Source organism: Pan troglodytes, chromosome 18 (assembly GCF_028858775.2).
Source record: "Pan troglodytes isolate AG18354 chromosome 18, NHGRI_mPanTro3-v2.0_pri, whole genome shotgun sequence".
Lineage (NCBI taxonomy): Eukaryota > Metazoa > Chordata > Mammalia > Primates > Hominidae > Pan > Pan troglodytes.
The window spans coordinates 9968517-9983582 of NC_072416.2; the positions used below are offsets into that span (position 1 = coordinate 9968517).

Consider the following 15066-nt stretch of genomic DNA (forward strand, 5'->3'; position numbering starts at 1 on the left):
AGGTACCTAGTGGCTTCTGGACTTCTGCTTTATTCTTGATTTTGCTTTTTATAGCAGGCTGAAAAGGCTGTCTTTGCCTTCTCTCAACCACCAGACCCACCCCCCATCTCTCCATGTGTTCTGCGTAGAACAGGTGTGTGGTGAGCCGAAGTTCTGGCAGAGTGCAACATGAAAAAGACTCCCAGTAATTATAAAAATAACAACGAAGGCTGCTTAGCGAGGTAGGCAGATGAGCACACCACTAGCCAGAATGATAAATAGCGCCTGCAAATGTTAGGTCCCAGTGGGAGTATGGGAACATATGGGATGAACCGCACTAGAAGTTGGGCATCATTGGTAAGTTTTAGATGGTTTAGGCAGGCTAACTCCAGTGCCAATTTTTTTCTTCTTTCTTTGTTTTTTTATCCTAATTTTAAATCCTTCAGTTCCTTTTTGTCCCTTTGTTCTATTTTGGTCCTAAAAGAAGCATTCATCTTTGAGGCCAGCCAGGGAACCTCCAAGGAAGTGAGGTCTGTGCAGTAATCCTAAAAACAAATGGCCACCCTGGAGTCTGTGAATTTCCACGTTGAGCTCTATTCAATATTGCTGGGGGAGATGTAAATGAATGTGGTAAATATTTAATGGAATGCTGACATGTTGAGTCCAGACCTATGATAGGTGGGCGTGTAGAAAAATTAGTGCCTAAGCAGCTCAATAAGTTTACAAGCATTTGTAGAAGAGGCAAACAATTCTTGTCTGCCAAACATTATTTAAAAAGAAGACGTGGAGGGTGGTAGGTTGATTTCAGGTCAGTGTTTGTATGTCTGGGTCTGAATATAGTTTGGAGACTGTACAATCTGTTTGGCATGGCTCTGCAGCAGTGGGATTTCTCTGGAAGGATATTTTGGAATTCTTGTTCACCACCCACCATGCTTTTCCTGGGCCTCAGAAGAGATTTCAGCATCGAGGCGAGATTTAGAATGTGGGCACCTGAGTGTCGGTGCCAGCTCCTTAGTAGATTTCCAGGATTCCTTACTTAGCAATTACATCAACATTCTTGGTCATGTGAAGCAGGCAGAGGAAAGGAAGTAGGATTTGGGATCGGGCAGGTGTGGCTTTGACTGCAGGCCCTCCCTGCTCAAGTTGCCATGAATGATGTAAGGCCTCTGAGTTCTAATACCCTCATTTGTAGAATGGGGCTATTATGAGTACCAGTACCAAGGACTTGTTAAAAGACTGGATGAGTCAAAGTGTTGGAGTGCTTAGAATTGTGTTTGGCACATAGTGAGACCTAGGAAAGGGTTTGTTAAAAAATTAAGCAGAACATATCTTCTAGGACTGCCTTTTATGCAAGTGTATGTATATGTATGCATTAATCTGTTTTTTTGAAAGTTACCTTTTCTTAAAAACATTAATTTTATTGTAAGTTGCAGGATACATGTGCAGGATGTGCAGGTTTATCACATAGGTAAACGTGTGACGCGGTGGTTTTCTGCACCTATCAACCCATCGCCTAGGTATTAAGCCCTATGTGCAACAGCTATTTATCCTGATGCTCTCCCTTCCCCCACCACCCCCCAACAGGCCCCAGTGTATGTTGTTTCCCTCCCTGTATCCATGTGTTCTCATTATTCAGCTCCCACTTGTGAGTGAGAACATGGAGTGTCTGGTTTTCTGATCTTGTGTTAGTTTGCTCAGGTTAATGGCTTCCAGCTCCATCCACGTCCCTGCAAAAGACATGATCTCATCCTTTTTTATGGCTGCATAGTATTCCATGGTGGGTATGTACCACATTTTCTTTATCCAGTCTATCTTTGATGGGCATTTGTGTTGATTCCATGTCTTTGCTATTGTGATTAGTGCTGTATGCACTAATCTTACAACCACTTTTGTACTAGTCCAGAATTTATTAGTTTTAATGGATAGACACCCAATTCAAACTAGCTTAAGCAAAAATGGGGATTTGTTGATTCATGAAACTGGGATAATTGAAGGTCAATCGGTAGTAAGTGAATCATCATTTAAACGCTCAGCATTCTAATTGAGATATAAACAGATGTGATTGTAAGAAACACCATGAATAAAGCTCAAACACTTATAAATGGGTGCACGCCCAAGGAATATTTTAAGTATGTGGTTATATTACTTAGAGCAACCCCACAACAACCCTGTAAGGGGAGTGTTATTGCCCCAAATTTATAAGGGAATTAATTGAGGTTCAGAAAGGTTAAGTAACTTGCCCGGGGAAAAACAGCCAGGGATTTTCAGAGCCCAAATTTGGACCCAAACTTCTTTTGGCTTCACTAGCTGAGTTCCTGATCAATATGATACATTGCTATTATGATAAAAATAAGTACTTTTTATTAGTAAACTGGAGACCAGAGAAATTATCTATCTATCTATACATATACATGTACATGTACATATACATATACGTATACATATACATATATTGTTTGTTTGTTTTTTGAGATGGCGAGATGGTGTTTTGCTCTTGCTGCGCAGGCTGGAGTGGAGTGGTGCAATCTCATCTCACTACAACCTCTGGCTCCTGGGTTAAAGCGATTGTCCTGCGTCAGCCTCCCAAGTAGCTGGGATTACAGGTGTATGCCACCATGCCCGGCTAATTTCTTGTGTTTTTTATAGAGACAGGGTTTCACCATGTTGGTCAGGCTGTTCTTGAGCTCCTGACCTCAAGTGATACACCCTCCTCGGCCTCCCAAAGTGCTGGGATTACAGGCGTGAGCCACCATGCCTGTCCCAGAGAAATATATTAAAAAAAAAAAACAAACGTGAAATACATGGAAAGGCAGCATAACATGGGATTATGAATGGGGCCAGATTTACCCTTCACAAGCCGTGTGATTTTGGGCAAGTTACTTAACCACTCTGTGTCTTATTTTCCTCACAGTAATATGAAGATAGTCATAGGATTTACCTTATAGGATAGTTGTGAAGATTAAGTGAGTTAATACACAAAGGGGTTAGAAGATGTCTGGCAAATAATAAATGGCATATATAGTTTATTTTAAAATATTTTAAAATAGATTGTCATGTAAGAGCCAGAAAGGAAATGAGGTCACTCAGGGTGGTTCCTCTTTTGATGTCCCCAGGGTGTCCCACAAGGACACTGCTAATCTGGGAAGTTGAAAATCCCACCTGTCAGAGGCTCTCTGTTGCCACCAGCTGCCTGGCCATGACATCGCAGAGAAACCATCTTGCAGCAGTCAGCCCCTTGGCTAATCCTCTCCAATGAGAGGTTCAGCTGCACAGCTTGGCACAGCTTGGTTCTGGGTCCCTCACATCTCTGTATTGTCTGCAAAACTAGGCTGTATAGTCTCTGAAAACACAGGTTTATCTGCTACCTCCTTTTCTCCTCCAGTGCTATATTTGGTGGGTTCCCAGTGATGGCTAATACCCATTCATTGGTCTCATAACATTTTTTTTCCCCTGGTCTGAAGCTGGAGAAAAAAGCTTCAGCAGAGAGAAGCCATCTCCTGTTCTGAGATGACTGCTAGTTATCGGACAAGGGAATGAAAGATGTGTTTTGCACTTCTTAAGCACAGACTTGCTTTTACAATATGGGGTGCCTTAGCACCTGTCCCATGTTGTTTGACCTTCTTGCCACCTTGAAAACCTGCCCCCTGCCAAGCTGTGGTGAATGCTGACTGGCAGGTTCATAGCATCAAAGTCACAGTGCTAGTAAACACGTCAATGTGATTTCACGTGAGAACAGCCATCCAAGCTGTTAATATGAGCCAGCCTTAAGGGATTTTGACTTTACCCATGCCTGCCCTTAGTAGAAAGTACAGCACATCTTGCTACCTACTTGGAAATCTGATGGACAGTCAGAAGCTCCTCTGGAGTCCTTTGGTGAATTTCACAAGAGCCATCAACTCCCTACAATGATGGGGAATATTTGGGGAGTTACGTGTGCAGTTTTCTGGGATGAGGGCACAATTCAGAGTGGTCCAATTTCAGAGTGGTTCATGCATCAAAAATAAGATTGAGGAACCACAGTTTCACCCCTAGAAGAGGCGCAATGGTATGGGAAAAAGCCAAGGAGAAATCAGCCCTTGAGGTGGAGATGATGCCTCAGCTTCACAAAGAAAGGGCAACCTAATAATGTCTTTATCTGTGCTCCTCCTGCGTTCCTTCCCCTTCTGTTTTCTACTCCATTGGTTATTCTTCCCTGGTGTTCCCTGGTGATTAGCCCATTTCCATGTGCCTCGGACTTTCTCTTGCTTGGGAGGCATTTCCCCACTTCCTGAAGACTCAGTGGTGGGTGGTGTAGGTCAGCTCTTCTCCAGCCATCAAAGTCTTCTCCTCCTCTCTCTGCTCTTTGGATTTGTATTCCTTTACCTCTAATGACTGTTGGGATGGTTGAGATTGACTGAGGGGTGGAGAGTAAAGGAGATGAAGAAACCACTCAGCTTGAGTTAAAATGTCCAAGCTAAGACTAGGCACATGGCTCATGCCTGTAATCCCAGGACTTTGGGAGGCTGAGGTGGGAGGATCACTTGAGCCCAGGAGTACAAGACCTGCCTGGCAACACAGCGAGACCCCCATCTCTGAAAAAAAGTTTAAAAATTGCCAGACGTGGTGGTATGCACCTGTAGTCCCAGGTTTTCAGGAGTCTGAGGCAGGAGGATTGTTTGAGCCCAGGAGTTGGAGGCTGCAGTGAGCTATGATCATGCCACTGCCTTCCAGCCTGGGTAACAGAGTGAGACCCTGTCTCAATAAATAAATAAAATAATTTTCTAAAAAACCAAGCCACCATTTCTCAGAGTATATTAATCCATATCGCATTCAAAAAAAAAGAAAGCCTTCTTATAGTATTTAGCACAAGGGAGTTTCGTAGTTTTGTAACCTCTCAGTTCATGGGTATAGCTCTGTGTTTGACTAACTTTACGGCCTTGGCCAATTCACTTCCCCTCTCATGGTCTCAGTGTTCTTGTTACTAATGTAGTAAGTGGAACAGACTCTACTTCATAGGAATGAAGAGGGGATAAACTGAGATAACAGATACAATGAAATGAGTACTGTGTCTGGCACATAGTAAGCATTGAATAAGTGGTAGTGACTCTGTTAGTGATGATGAAGAAGATGAAGATGTAGGAGGAAGGAATGAAGAAGAGAAGAAGCCAAAAGCCTAGCACAGGGCTGATACATAATTCTCAAAAAGCAGATAATCCAATAGATAGCAAAATGAATGGTGAGTGGATGGGTGGGTAGATGGATGGGTGGATGATGAGTGGGTGGATGGATGGATGGTGTGTTGGTCATCAAATCAGTTTTGGAAAGTCTGGATCAAACAAGATCCAGCAGGTTTTTGTTTTGTTTTGTTTTGTTTTCTTCTTTACAGGACTTCTCAGGTGCTTTTATATGCTAATAGTCATCATGAATTCCCAAGAGGAAGAGAGGGCAAGCTGAATTTCTCCAACTCATTTGACCATGGTGTCCTTTTTACAATGAGCCATCTGATGAGCCTTCTATCCATGCAAAGTATGCCTTGCAAGATGCCAGTCCAGCACACTTAGTTTCTAAAGAGAAAATAATACCCAGAAAGCTCAGGTGGTTCAGCCAGTTCAGCAACTGAATGGAATTAGTACAAAAATCCTCATTTACCAGTCCTGGAGACCTGTGCTGTTAGGAGTGGCCTCTGTGTCCAGCTCCTGTAGGGACCTGGAGCACAGAAGGCAGAAGATGTAGAGAGTGCACAAAGAAAGGTCTAGCAGAGTAGCTGCATCCTCCCCCCTTCTGAGAGGCCTCAGGGGGTATTTGTTTGCCTCAAGCAAGGTCAACAAATTCTCAAACCCAGTTGCCATTCATCCCCAGACAGGTCAGAGGTCGGTTCCTGAAGCATTGTTGATCTCAGCAGAGATGATGTGCAGGGTTGATATTCTTAGATTTGCTCATTCAGCCAGTCAGTCTGGCTTTCAGAGGAGAATCAGGTCAGGTAGCGCTTAATGAACCAAGAGGAGCATGGTGCTGCCTGAACCACTGGGGGTTTGAGTTTGTAATGACTATCAGCAGGCTCCTCACTTACAAAACCTACTGGAATTTTCTTTGTGCATCTCCATAACCATTTTTAGAGATGTGGTTAGTACTGCTGGTTAGAGTAACCCAGGGTCCTGGATTCTTTAAGTTACTTCTGATTTAAAGGTACCATCTTCATCATCCCTAAAAACCATAAATTGAACTTGATATCCTTTTTACTGTTTTGGTTTCAAAAATTGCATTTTCCATTTACAGAAGCCATATACCTATCCTTTGTTAATTCCTGGGTCTTAGTTTTTTGTTTGGAACATAGAAGAAGGAGGTAAGCTCTTCAACAAGAAGGCACTTCACAAGTTGCATTTGTTAGCACGCTTTCATTTGAGCAATTAGCGGTTGAAGGGAGGAAGAGTTCTGATATCCCTGGCTTGATCCTCCAACCAGCTGCTAATTCTGTTGTCACTATGACAACTATCAACAGCCATTTACTGAGTGTTTGCTATGAGCCTCTGAGCTAAACACTGCAGTATACTGTACTTATTTAAATCTCTGGACCACTCCATGTGTTATGGCTACTTATGATATTCTTATTTCGCAGATAATAAATCTGAGGCACAGAGAGGTTAAGTGATGTGCACAGGAACACACAGCTGATAACTGGTAGGAACTGGGCTTTTAATGTGGTCTGTGTGGTTTAATGTGAGCTCTTAACTACTATGCTATGGTGCTTGCAACAAGGGAGCCAGGCATGGTAAGAAGTTGCCAGGAGGTGAGAGAATGTAATGCCACAAGAATAACATATGCTTAGTACATACTTGTCATTCTCATAAGAACTTCCCATGGAACAGCTCATTTGCATACACTAACTGAAAGCAGTCTCTAAGTGGGGAGATGTGACTTCTCTTCTCTGGGTGTCTTTTTTTGCTAGATTAGTCCTCCACTGTGATTTCCAATGGGGGTGGTTGTAATCTGGAGAGAGGTTGGTTGATGGTCTGGTGTATCCTGTCCACAGTCTATGGAAGCTTTTCCTATATTCCCATCTTGATAATTTGATGCGGTTGTGACTTGGGTGTCACATTGACAGCCCTTTTGTAGCCATCCTCTCCTTCACTGGGAATTCATTTGTTAGTCCTTGGTATTCTAAATATTATGTAGCATCTCAGGGAATTTTTCTTGCGGTCCATGCTAGGTAATGCTTTTCCATGTTCTCTTCTCACCTACGCTGGATGGAGTTTGAATGCATGTCTGGCAGTGAGTGTCATTTCTCAATTCTGGTTCAAGCTGATACCCTAGTGTCATCATTCTTGATGACTCAGCAGGTATTACAGGCATGTAGGGAAACCTGACTCTTGGTAACTGACCAGGCACATATTCTGTTGTTTAACCTTGGACAAGTCACTTGGACTCCCTGCGCCTCTGTCTCATCCCACAGGTAACAGATCATTCTCAAATACTTATTGAGCAACTACTCTGTGCCCAGTCCTGTGTGAATGGCAGGAAAACAAAGTGATTGAGGAGGTGGTGGAGGGGATAGAATGGAAGCACACCTGTGTGAGAATGCCAGCTAGGCCTTTACCATCCCAGGGCAAATCACTGCTGATGTTTCAGAATCTCAGCCCCATAGATCATGAGTGCTGGGATTGGAGCAGGAGGTAGTGCTGGGAAGACCTGGCATATGGCTGCTTGTGGAAGGATGGGATGTATATATAAGCAGTTTTACTGGGGGGATAATAGAATGGAAGCTCGAACAGCAACATCTGTATGGAGTGTTGGTGGGGCACTGAAGACAGACAGAGCTGCCATGATGAGCAGAGAGATTAAAAAACAATTTTGAATGGGTACATTGAAAACATTCTGAAGAATGAATTAAAATTAACTAGCACTTTCTGGATGCCTTCCAAGCACCAGGAACACCCACCTTCAGCGTGTCATTTCACTGCTGTAATGCATTTATGAGAGGGTACAGGTGTTATACCATCTTAGCCCTGATGGGAGTAGGGCTCAAGGATGAGTTTATTGTCCTTAATCAGAAACATAAAAGGGCGACAGAGCCCAGATGCCCAAGATCCAAACCCAGCCTCTCCAACTTTGAAATGCAGGCTTTTCCTACTATTGTGATGCCCTCAGGTCACTTGTGATGACCTTGGAAACATAGGTAGCTCTCAGTGGTCTGGGGGCCCTTGGCAGCCCCTCCGCCTTCCTCACACTTCTTCAGTCAGTCATTTCTGGAAGGATTTGGGAAAACTTCATTTGCTAGTGGCCATTTTAGTCATTGGGTGAGCAAGAAGAAATGGCATACTTCCTTATTTGAGCCAATCTTCCTTCTCAAAAGTGTGATCACTAGTAAAAGAGTCGTGATATGGTGTGGGCAGTCTCTGAACCAAACGCAATGCTGAAATGACTTTCGGACAAAGGTGATGGTGCACTTAGTTCTGTCTGGGGTGGCAGGGACAACTTTGCAGAAGCTGTCGTGGAACATTTGACTTAGGCCAGCAAGGTTGATCTAAAAGGAAGAAAGGAAGAGAGGAAGGAAGGGTATTTCTGCATAGCAGGCAAGTTTAAATGGAAAAGTGGATTCACAGAGGTATTTGGCAAAGACAATTTGCCAATGTGGTTTGAAGAAAAGAGTGATTTGTAGAAAAACGGAAAATTTGTATCGGAGGATGAATTTGGGCAGGGTAAAGTGAGGAATATTATGAAGGGCCTCAGACGCTGTAGGAAATTTTCCATTACCCACTTTTGTCTGGAAACAAAGTGAGTGATTGTGTGAGTAATTACATAATCTGCTCAAATCTGTATTTTGAAATAAACATTGTCAATATCCAAAAGATAAGAAATATGATGATAGGATCAGGGAAACACTCTGTTTTATGCATTTTGTTTTGTTCTGTTTTGATAGTCAACAAATGGCAACTGACAGCTTCTTTTTAGATAGGTTTTTAGAAAGCAAAGAATGGTAGAGTTGATCCTACAGTGAGCTCCTGACCTGTGGGAGAGGCAGCTTTTTCACAGATATGATTGTTGGTACAAAGAAATGTGGCTCAACATGCCTAGATCTTCCAGTGTTTCAAGAGATAGCATAAATCTAGATTTTATATGAGATGCCCCCATTAAACAATATTGCCTTTTTTTTTTTTTTACACTGTGCAGACAAATCATTATCATGATCATCATCATCCCCTTCTGTGGACTGGACTTGGTCCCCACGGCTGCAGGTTGCTCTGTTGGCCAACAGAATCCATGAGGCAGGAATTGGTCTTCTCTAGATACCCCCTGTTTCTCATCTTCCAGTCATAGCCAACACTTCTGTTTCTTCCTTCTCTTTAATTGACCTCTAAACTTTGAGTAGCTACCACTCAGAAGGGCCAGTCACTTATGTTGGCTCTCTTTGTTAGTCTGGTGTCAAACTCCTGGGCTCAAGTGATGCTGCTGCCTCAGCCTACAGAGTAGCGGAGACTCAGGTGTGCACCACTGTGCCTAGCTTATGTTAGCTGTTAAGATCTGGGAAAGGAGGGTCTGGGCGCGGTGGCTCATGGCTGTAATCCCAGCACTTTGGGAGGCTGAGGCAGGTAGATCATGAGGTCAGGAGTTCAAGACAATCCTGGCCAACATGGTGAAACCCTGTCTCTACTAAAAATACAAAAATTAGGCAGGCGTGGTGGCGGGTCCCTGTAATCCCAGCTACTAGGAAGGCTGAAGCAGAAGACTAGCTTGAATTCGGGTTGCAGAGGTTGCAGTGAGCTGAGATCATGCCATTGCACTCTAGCCTGGGACAGAGCGAGACTCTGTCTCAAAAAAAAAAAAAAAAAAAAAGAAGATCCGGGAAGGGAGATGCAGTATCTGACAGACAGAGCTAAAATGCCTTTATCTAGAACAGGAAAAGAGGAGTTAATACCTAAGAAGGAAATGTCATCATGGAAGGTGGAGATAGATGGAAGAATTTTTTTTTTTTTTTAGGTGGAGGGATGAGATTGAACTATCAAAGCCTGGCTAAGAAAAAGCAAAATCCTTGATGGAAATCTCTGGCACAGGGAAAATGAGCAGAACTGGCACCAAGGAAGCATTAGGAGAGAGAAGAAGATAGTGGGGAAGCAGAAAGGAACAGCAAAGGAGCGAGTATTTGCCATTGTCTTGAAGTCTGACTTCTTGGATAAAATACATACCCTAGATTAAGGGTTAGCAAACCATGGCTGTGAGCCCAACCTGGACCATTGCCTGTTTTTGTATAATCTTCGAGGTAAGAATGGTGTTTGCACTTATAACTGGCTGGAAATTTTTTTTAAAAAAAGAATAATATTTTGTGACCTGTAAAAATGATAGGAATTTAGTAAATACAGTATTACAGGAACATGGCCACAATCCTTCTTTGGTGTATTGTCAATGGATGCTTTTTCACGCTACAACAGCAGAATTTTGAGCAGTTGCAGCAGAGATTGTAAGTTCTGCAACACCTAAAATATTTATTATCTGAGTGTTTACAGAAAAACATTTACCATTCCCTGCCCATGATGGGCAGAGCAGATGGCAATACACGGCTCTTTATCTGACTTCATTATGTTTCAGGGATCTGCCTGTTTCTTAGCCACTACCAGAACTGCCCCACTCTCCTTTCACCTTGCTGTTTCTTCTACTATTTAAAGTTCCTGCATTACACCATGAGCTTAATACCACACAATAGATGTTGAGTAGGCCGACATTTGCCATGAACTATGTGCACTGCCACTGGGGAATGGAAAGACACACGACATAGTGTCGACCTTCCAGAGGAGGCTCCAAGAAGGAAGAATCACAGCTCAGCAATACTAGGTGCTTCCCATTTGGGAAAGCAGAACCTATGTTAAGAAAAAGAGGTTTTGTTTAGTAGTTGTTATTTATTGACAGGCTTTATGATTAGTGGAAGGTTTTGAACGAGGTTGAAGTCAATACAACTTCAAAAACATAAGTACCGCAATCATACAGGACAATAATATATAAATACAAAATCAGAATCAGAGAATGTATGAGTAATGGTGATCGCGACTGGAGGTGGGAGGGACAGCCCTTATTTTCACACAAGATAAGGAAGATATTTGTTACTCAAGAACAGCAAAAGGTTATTGTATCATGGCGTTCTTAAGAAGAAAACAGAAAATATCCCCGGCACAAGCTATAACTATATATCTCTATCCTGTATGTAATATATCTCTTATTTCTATCCTACTAAAATCAGCAGATTCTTTTATATATAAGCATATATACACACAGTCACGTGTCCCTTAACAATTGGCACTGGGTATGTTCTGAGAAACTGGTCAGGCAATCTTGTACTGAATACTGTAGGTGATTGTATCTAAACATAGAAAAGGTACAGTAAAGTATAACATTATAATCTGATGTGACTAGCATGATATATCCAATTTGTCATGGCCTGAAATGCCATTATATATACAGTCATCCCTCAATATGGTGGGAGATTGGTTCCAGGACCTCCCCTCAGATACCAAAATCTGCAGATGCTCAGTCCCTGATATAAAATGGCCTAGGATTTGCATATAACCTATGCACATCTTCCCGTATACATATTAAATCATCTTTAGATTACTTATGAAGCCTAATACAATGTAAATGCTGTGTAAATCATTGTTATACTCTATTGTTTAGGAAATAATGACAAGAACAAACAGTCTGTATATGTTCAGTGCAGGTGCAGAGGTTTTTTTTTTTTTTTCTTCTGTTTTAGATCTGAGGTTGGTTGAATCTATGGATGTGGAACCAGAGAATATGGAGAGCTCTGTGTGTGTGTGTGTGTGTGTGTGTGTGTGTAGAGAGAGAGAGAGAGAAAGTTACATAAATACAATGGATCACTATCTTCTCTGCAGTTTCCAGCTACCTCCTCCTCAAGTTTGCTTATTGAAGCATTCTTGATTAAGAGTAAGTGGATATAGTTACCTCTCTTCTATGCTCAGGAAACTAAGAGTCTAAATGTGTAAATTTCTTGCCTAAATGATGGAATTAAGTCTCCTGCCTTCTGGTCCAGTGGTCTTTCTATTTTACAACACTAAAGAGACAATTTGATCTGACACAGGCCTTACCTAAGTAAGTAAGAGCTCTCCCCTACTGTTGATTGCTAAAGGAAAGCAGACGGGAGAGACACGTCCGTCTCACAGTGATGCTTCTGTCCTCCCCAGTAACTTCTCAGAAATGTGGTGTTGAAAGTCATCGTCAAAAGCTAAAGTTAGAAACAGTATCGGGCTGTTGAGTAAGAGGGGTCAGTGCGCAGCTGTTATGGGAGCTTTTTGAATTGTACAACGTGGCCACTTTGATGCATGAGAATCAATTACAGAGAAACCTTGTCAAGATGGCCAAAATTCAGCCTTAAATAATTGAATTCTCTGCCAAACCCTGTCCGCCGTCGTTATCTAGAAATGTAATTATGCAGCTAAATCAAGCAACTAAAATTAGTGTAGTGTAAAAACACCTTGGCTATCTGAAAGTGGAGGAATTGACATTTGGATTTAGAAAACGCCAATAGTTGGATATGTTTGGCGGTGTTTGAAGCTCTCTCCCAGTTTCAACAAAATCTATATCAAGTGTCCTGTTTAGAGTGAGAAGTGGAATGTGGCCAGTGAATGTTTCGTTTTGAAGGTGATTTTCAGTGATTCCTGGGACTTGGGCATTATTTGAGTGGATTCACTTCATCAGAACTTCATATTATTGCTTTCAAAATTGTGGAACTACACACACCCACATGTCTTTCTAATATGAAGATTAGAAGACTGACAATTTGAATGTTATCTGAGCCTTCAGTCTCTAGTCAAAGCCTTCAATCTGAAACCAAAGATGTGTCTGTACCAATCATCAGGAAAACAGGGAATACATGATAAAAGTGGGTAATAGCTGCCGGTACTGCACACATCATGATATGGTTCTAGGACTTCATTTAATGATAACACAGCCTTTTGAAGTAGGGACTATTACTATCTCAGTTTTCCAAACGAGTGAACAGGGTTCAGAGAGGCTAAGTAACTTGTTCAAGATCACACAGCTAGTGATTATACTGACACCCAAGTCAGTATAATTCCAATTATATTAATTAATATATTAATTAATTCAGTTGGAATTAATTCCAATTCATGTAATCCCCTAGGAATTTATCTGCTACTATGTAACATATCCCAAATGATTGATTGGGTATTTTCAAACACCAGAAAGATTTCAAATCTGTGCTTGAATGTATTTTTTATCCATAGTTTTGGTGCTTGTTAGCTATGCCTTGAAACTCTGAGAACAAGAAGACATCTCTTGTTAATGTATTGCATATTAATATATCACAGTTGAAAGCTCAAAATAAAGAATGTCTTTAAAAACACAAAATAAAAGGCATAGAAAATGTTATTACAGACTCAAATACAGCAGTGAAAACAGTGTTGTGCTTAGGAATCGGGCTCTGGAATGTGTTTGTAGCTTCGCACTGCCTTGTACGAGCTATGTGACCATGAGCAAACCATTTAACTAGTATCAGCCCTGTTTCCCATTTGTTATATGGGACTGATAATAGTACTGACTTCAGAGACTTGTTGTGAGAATGAAATTACATAACATGTGTAAATAATGTAACTCTGTCTCTCTGCATAGCACACATTGTGCAAATATAAGCTGGCTGGTAGTTTCATCTTATTATTTACAAATTGCCACTTTAAATTTGAAATCAGAGAGAGAGTGGGAGGAAAACTAGACTGAATATCTTCTTACTTTTTTTCTATCAGTACCAAACGTTGCCCACATTAACCTGCTGGATTTGAGTTTTAACTCGGAGGCGATAATCACATTAATTTACATTTCTCAGTTTATTTTTCCCTAAAAATCCCATGTAGACCCCATCCCTTGCTCTTTTGGCCAAATTCAGTAGGATGAGCTTATATCTCATAGCCTGGTTCCCTCTGTCACTTGGTCTCTTGGTCTCTCTCTCTATCTCTCTCTCTCTCTGAGAACTAAATTAATGAAGAGTATTTGGTTAGTCATGTTAGGCAAGCTGTTCCCAAAATAGCACCTTCCATTTTGGTAGCTTCAACTTTGCAGCTGCTGTGTCTCTTCGTCGTCTGGGAAGAAAACTTTCACATTAAGAGTTGCTGATGCGGATTTTCTTTCTTTCCTCTCCCGGCGTTGATGAGTGCTTGGCTCCTGACAGAAGGGATTTGGCTCTCAGCTTTGTAGTTCGGAAGAAGTTGGGTCTATAGATTTCCCCCTAACTCTCCATTGATGTGTTGAGCTTCGGAGGGAATAATAACTCTACGTAAAGCATGTTGGCGTCCCAAGGAGTTCTCCTGCATCCCTATGGCGTGCCTATGATTGTACCGGCAGCTCCTTACCTCCCTGGACTGATTCAGGTAATTCAAGGCCTCTGCCAGCCAGCAACTTAACTCCAGAGTGCTCAGAGTAATAATTGGAATTTTTATGGTTGAGAAAGCAAACACTTTTAATACAGGAAAAAGCCCTCGCGTAGTCAGTGAGAAGACAGTAGGAAATCAAAAAGATGGATCACCCTAATCTAGCTATCGACATCTCTCATGGCTGAATAAATGGTGTAGTTGAGCTATATTTGCTTGTATTGATCTGACTGCTATTTAACATTCATGTCTTAGCTTCAGGAGGTTGACCACGGGGCAAAGGATTTGCTCTCCTTCTCAGCTTTCTGAGGGACTCAGTCTCCCAGAGCAGATCATGAGACAAAGTAACTTATCATGAGGTGACTCAGTTAAGAGCTTTAACCCAGGAAATGAAAGGAGCATGAAATATGCATTAATTCATAGGACGCCTCCACACGGATTGTCTATTTTCAGAGAAGGCTCTCCCCACCTGAATTTGAGTGGTGGCACTGAGGCAAGAAGGAGCACTCTATTGATGGGTAATTTATGAAGCTCAGAGATTATTCTAGGAATCCCTTGCCAGATGTGTACATCTTAATGATGGCAAGAAAGTGGAGGGTTGATATGTGTGTTGGTTTTACTTTGAAGGCTTTTAATTCTGTGCAGAGAGGATTAATCTACCAATAAAAAATTGGGGACCTTTTTTTCCCCCCTCATCATAAGGTTTTCTTTGCAAGCAGGTATT

At 41.8% G+C, this 15066-nt stretch overlaps 1 protein-coding gene across 40 annotated transcripts in view; it reads left to right on the top strand.

Annotated features, from left to right (window-relative positions):
* The window catches only part of RBFOX1 (RNA binding fox-1 homolog 1), a 2477231-nt gene that overhangs the window by 2082964 nt on the left and 379201 nt on the right, over positions 1-15066 (top strand). For 2 of the 40 annotated variants that reach the window (XM_054668858.2, XM_054668850.2), the window contains exon 1: positions 13144-14342. The exons of 31 other annotated variants lie outside the window; for them this stretch is intronic. In XM_054668858.2, the coding sequence (XP_054524833.1) occupies positions 14256-14342 (87 nt within the window). In that variant the 5' untranslated portion in view covers positions 13144-14255. Of the gene's footprint in view, positions 1-11820; positions 14343-15066 lie in introns of those variants that run through there. 7 more of the 40 variants (XM_054668849.2, XM_054668835.2, XM_054668839.2 and 4 more) reach the window with 6 other exon arrangements.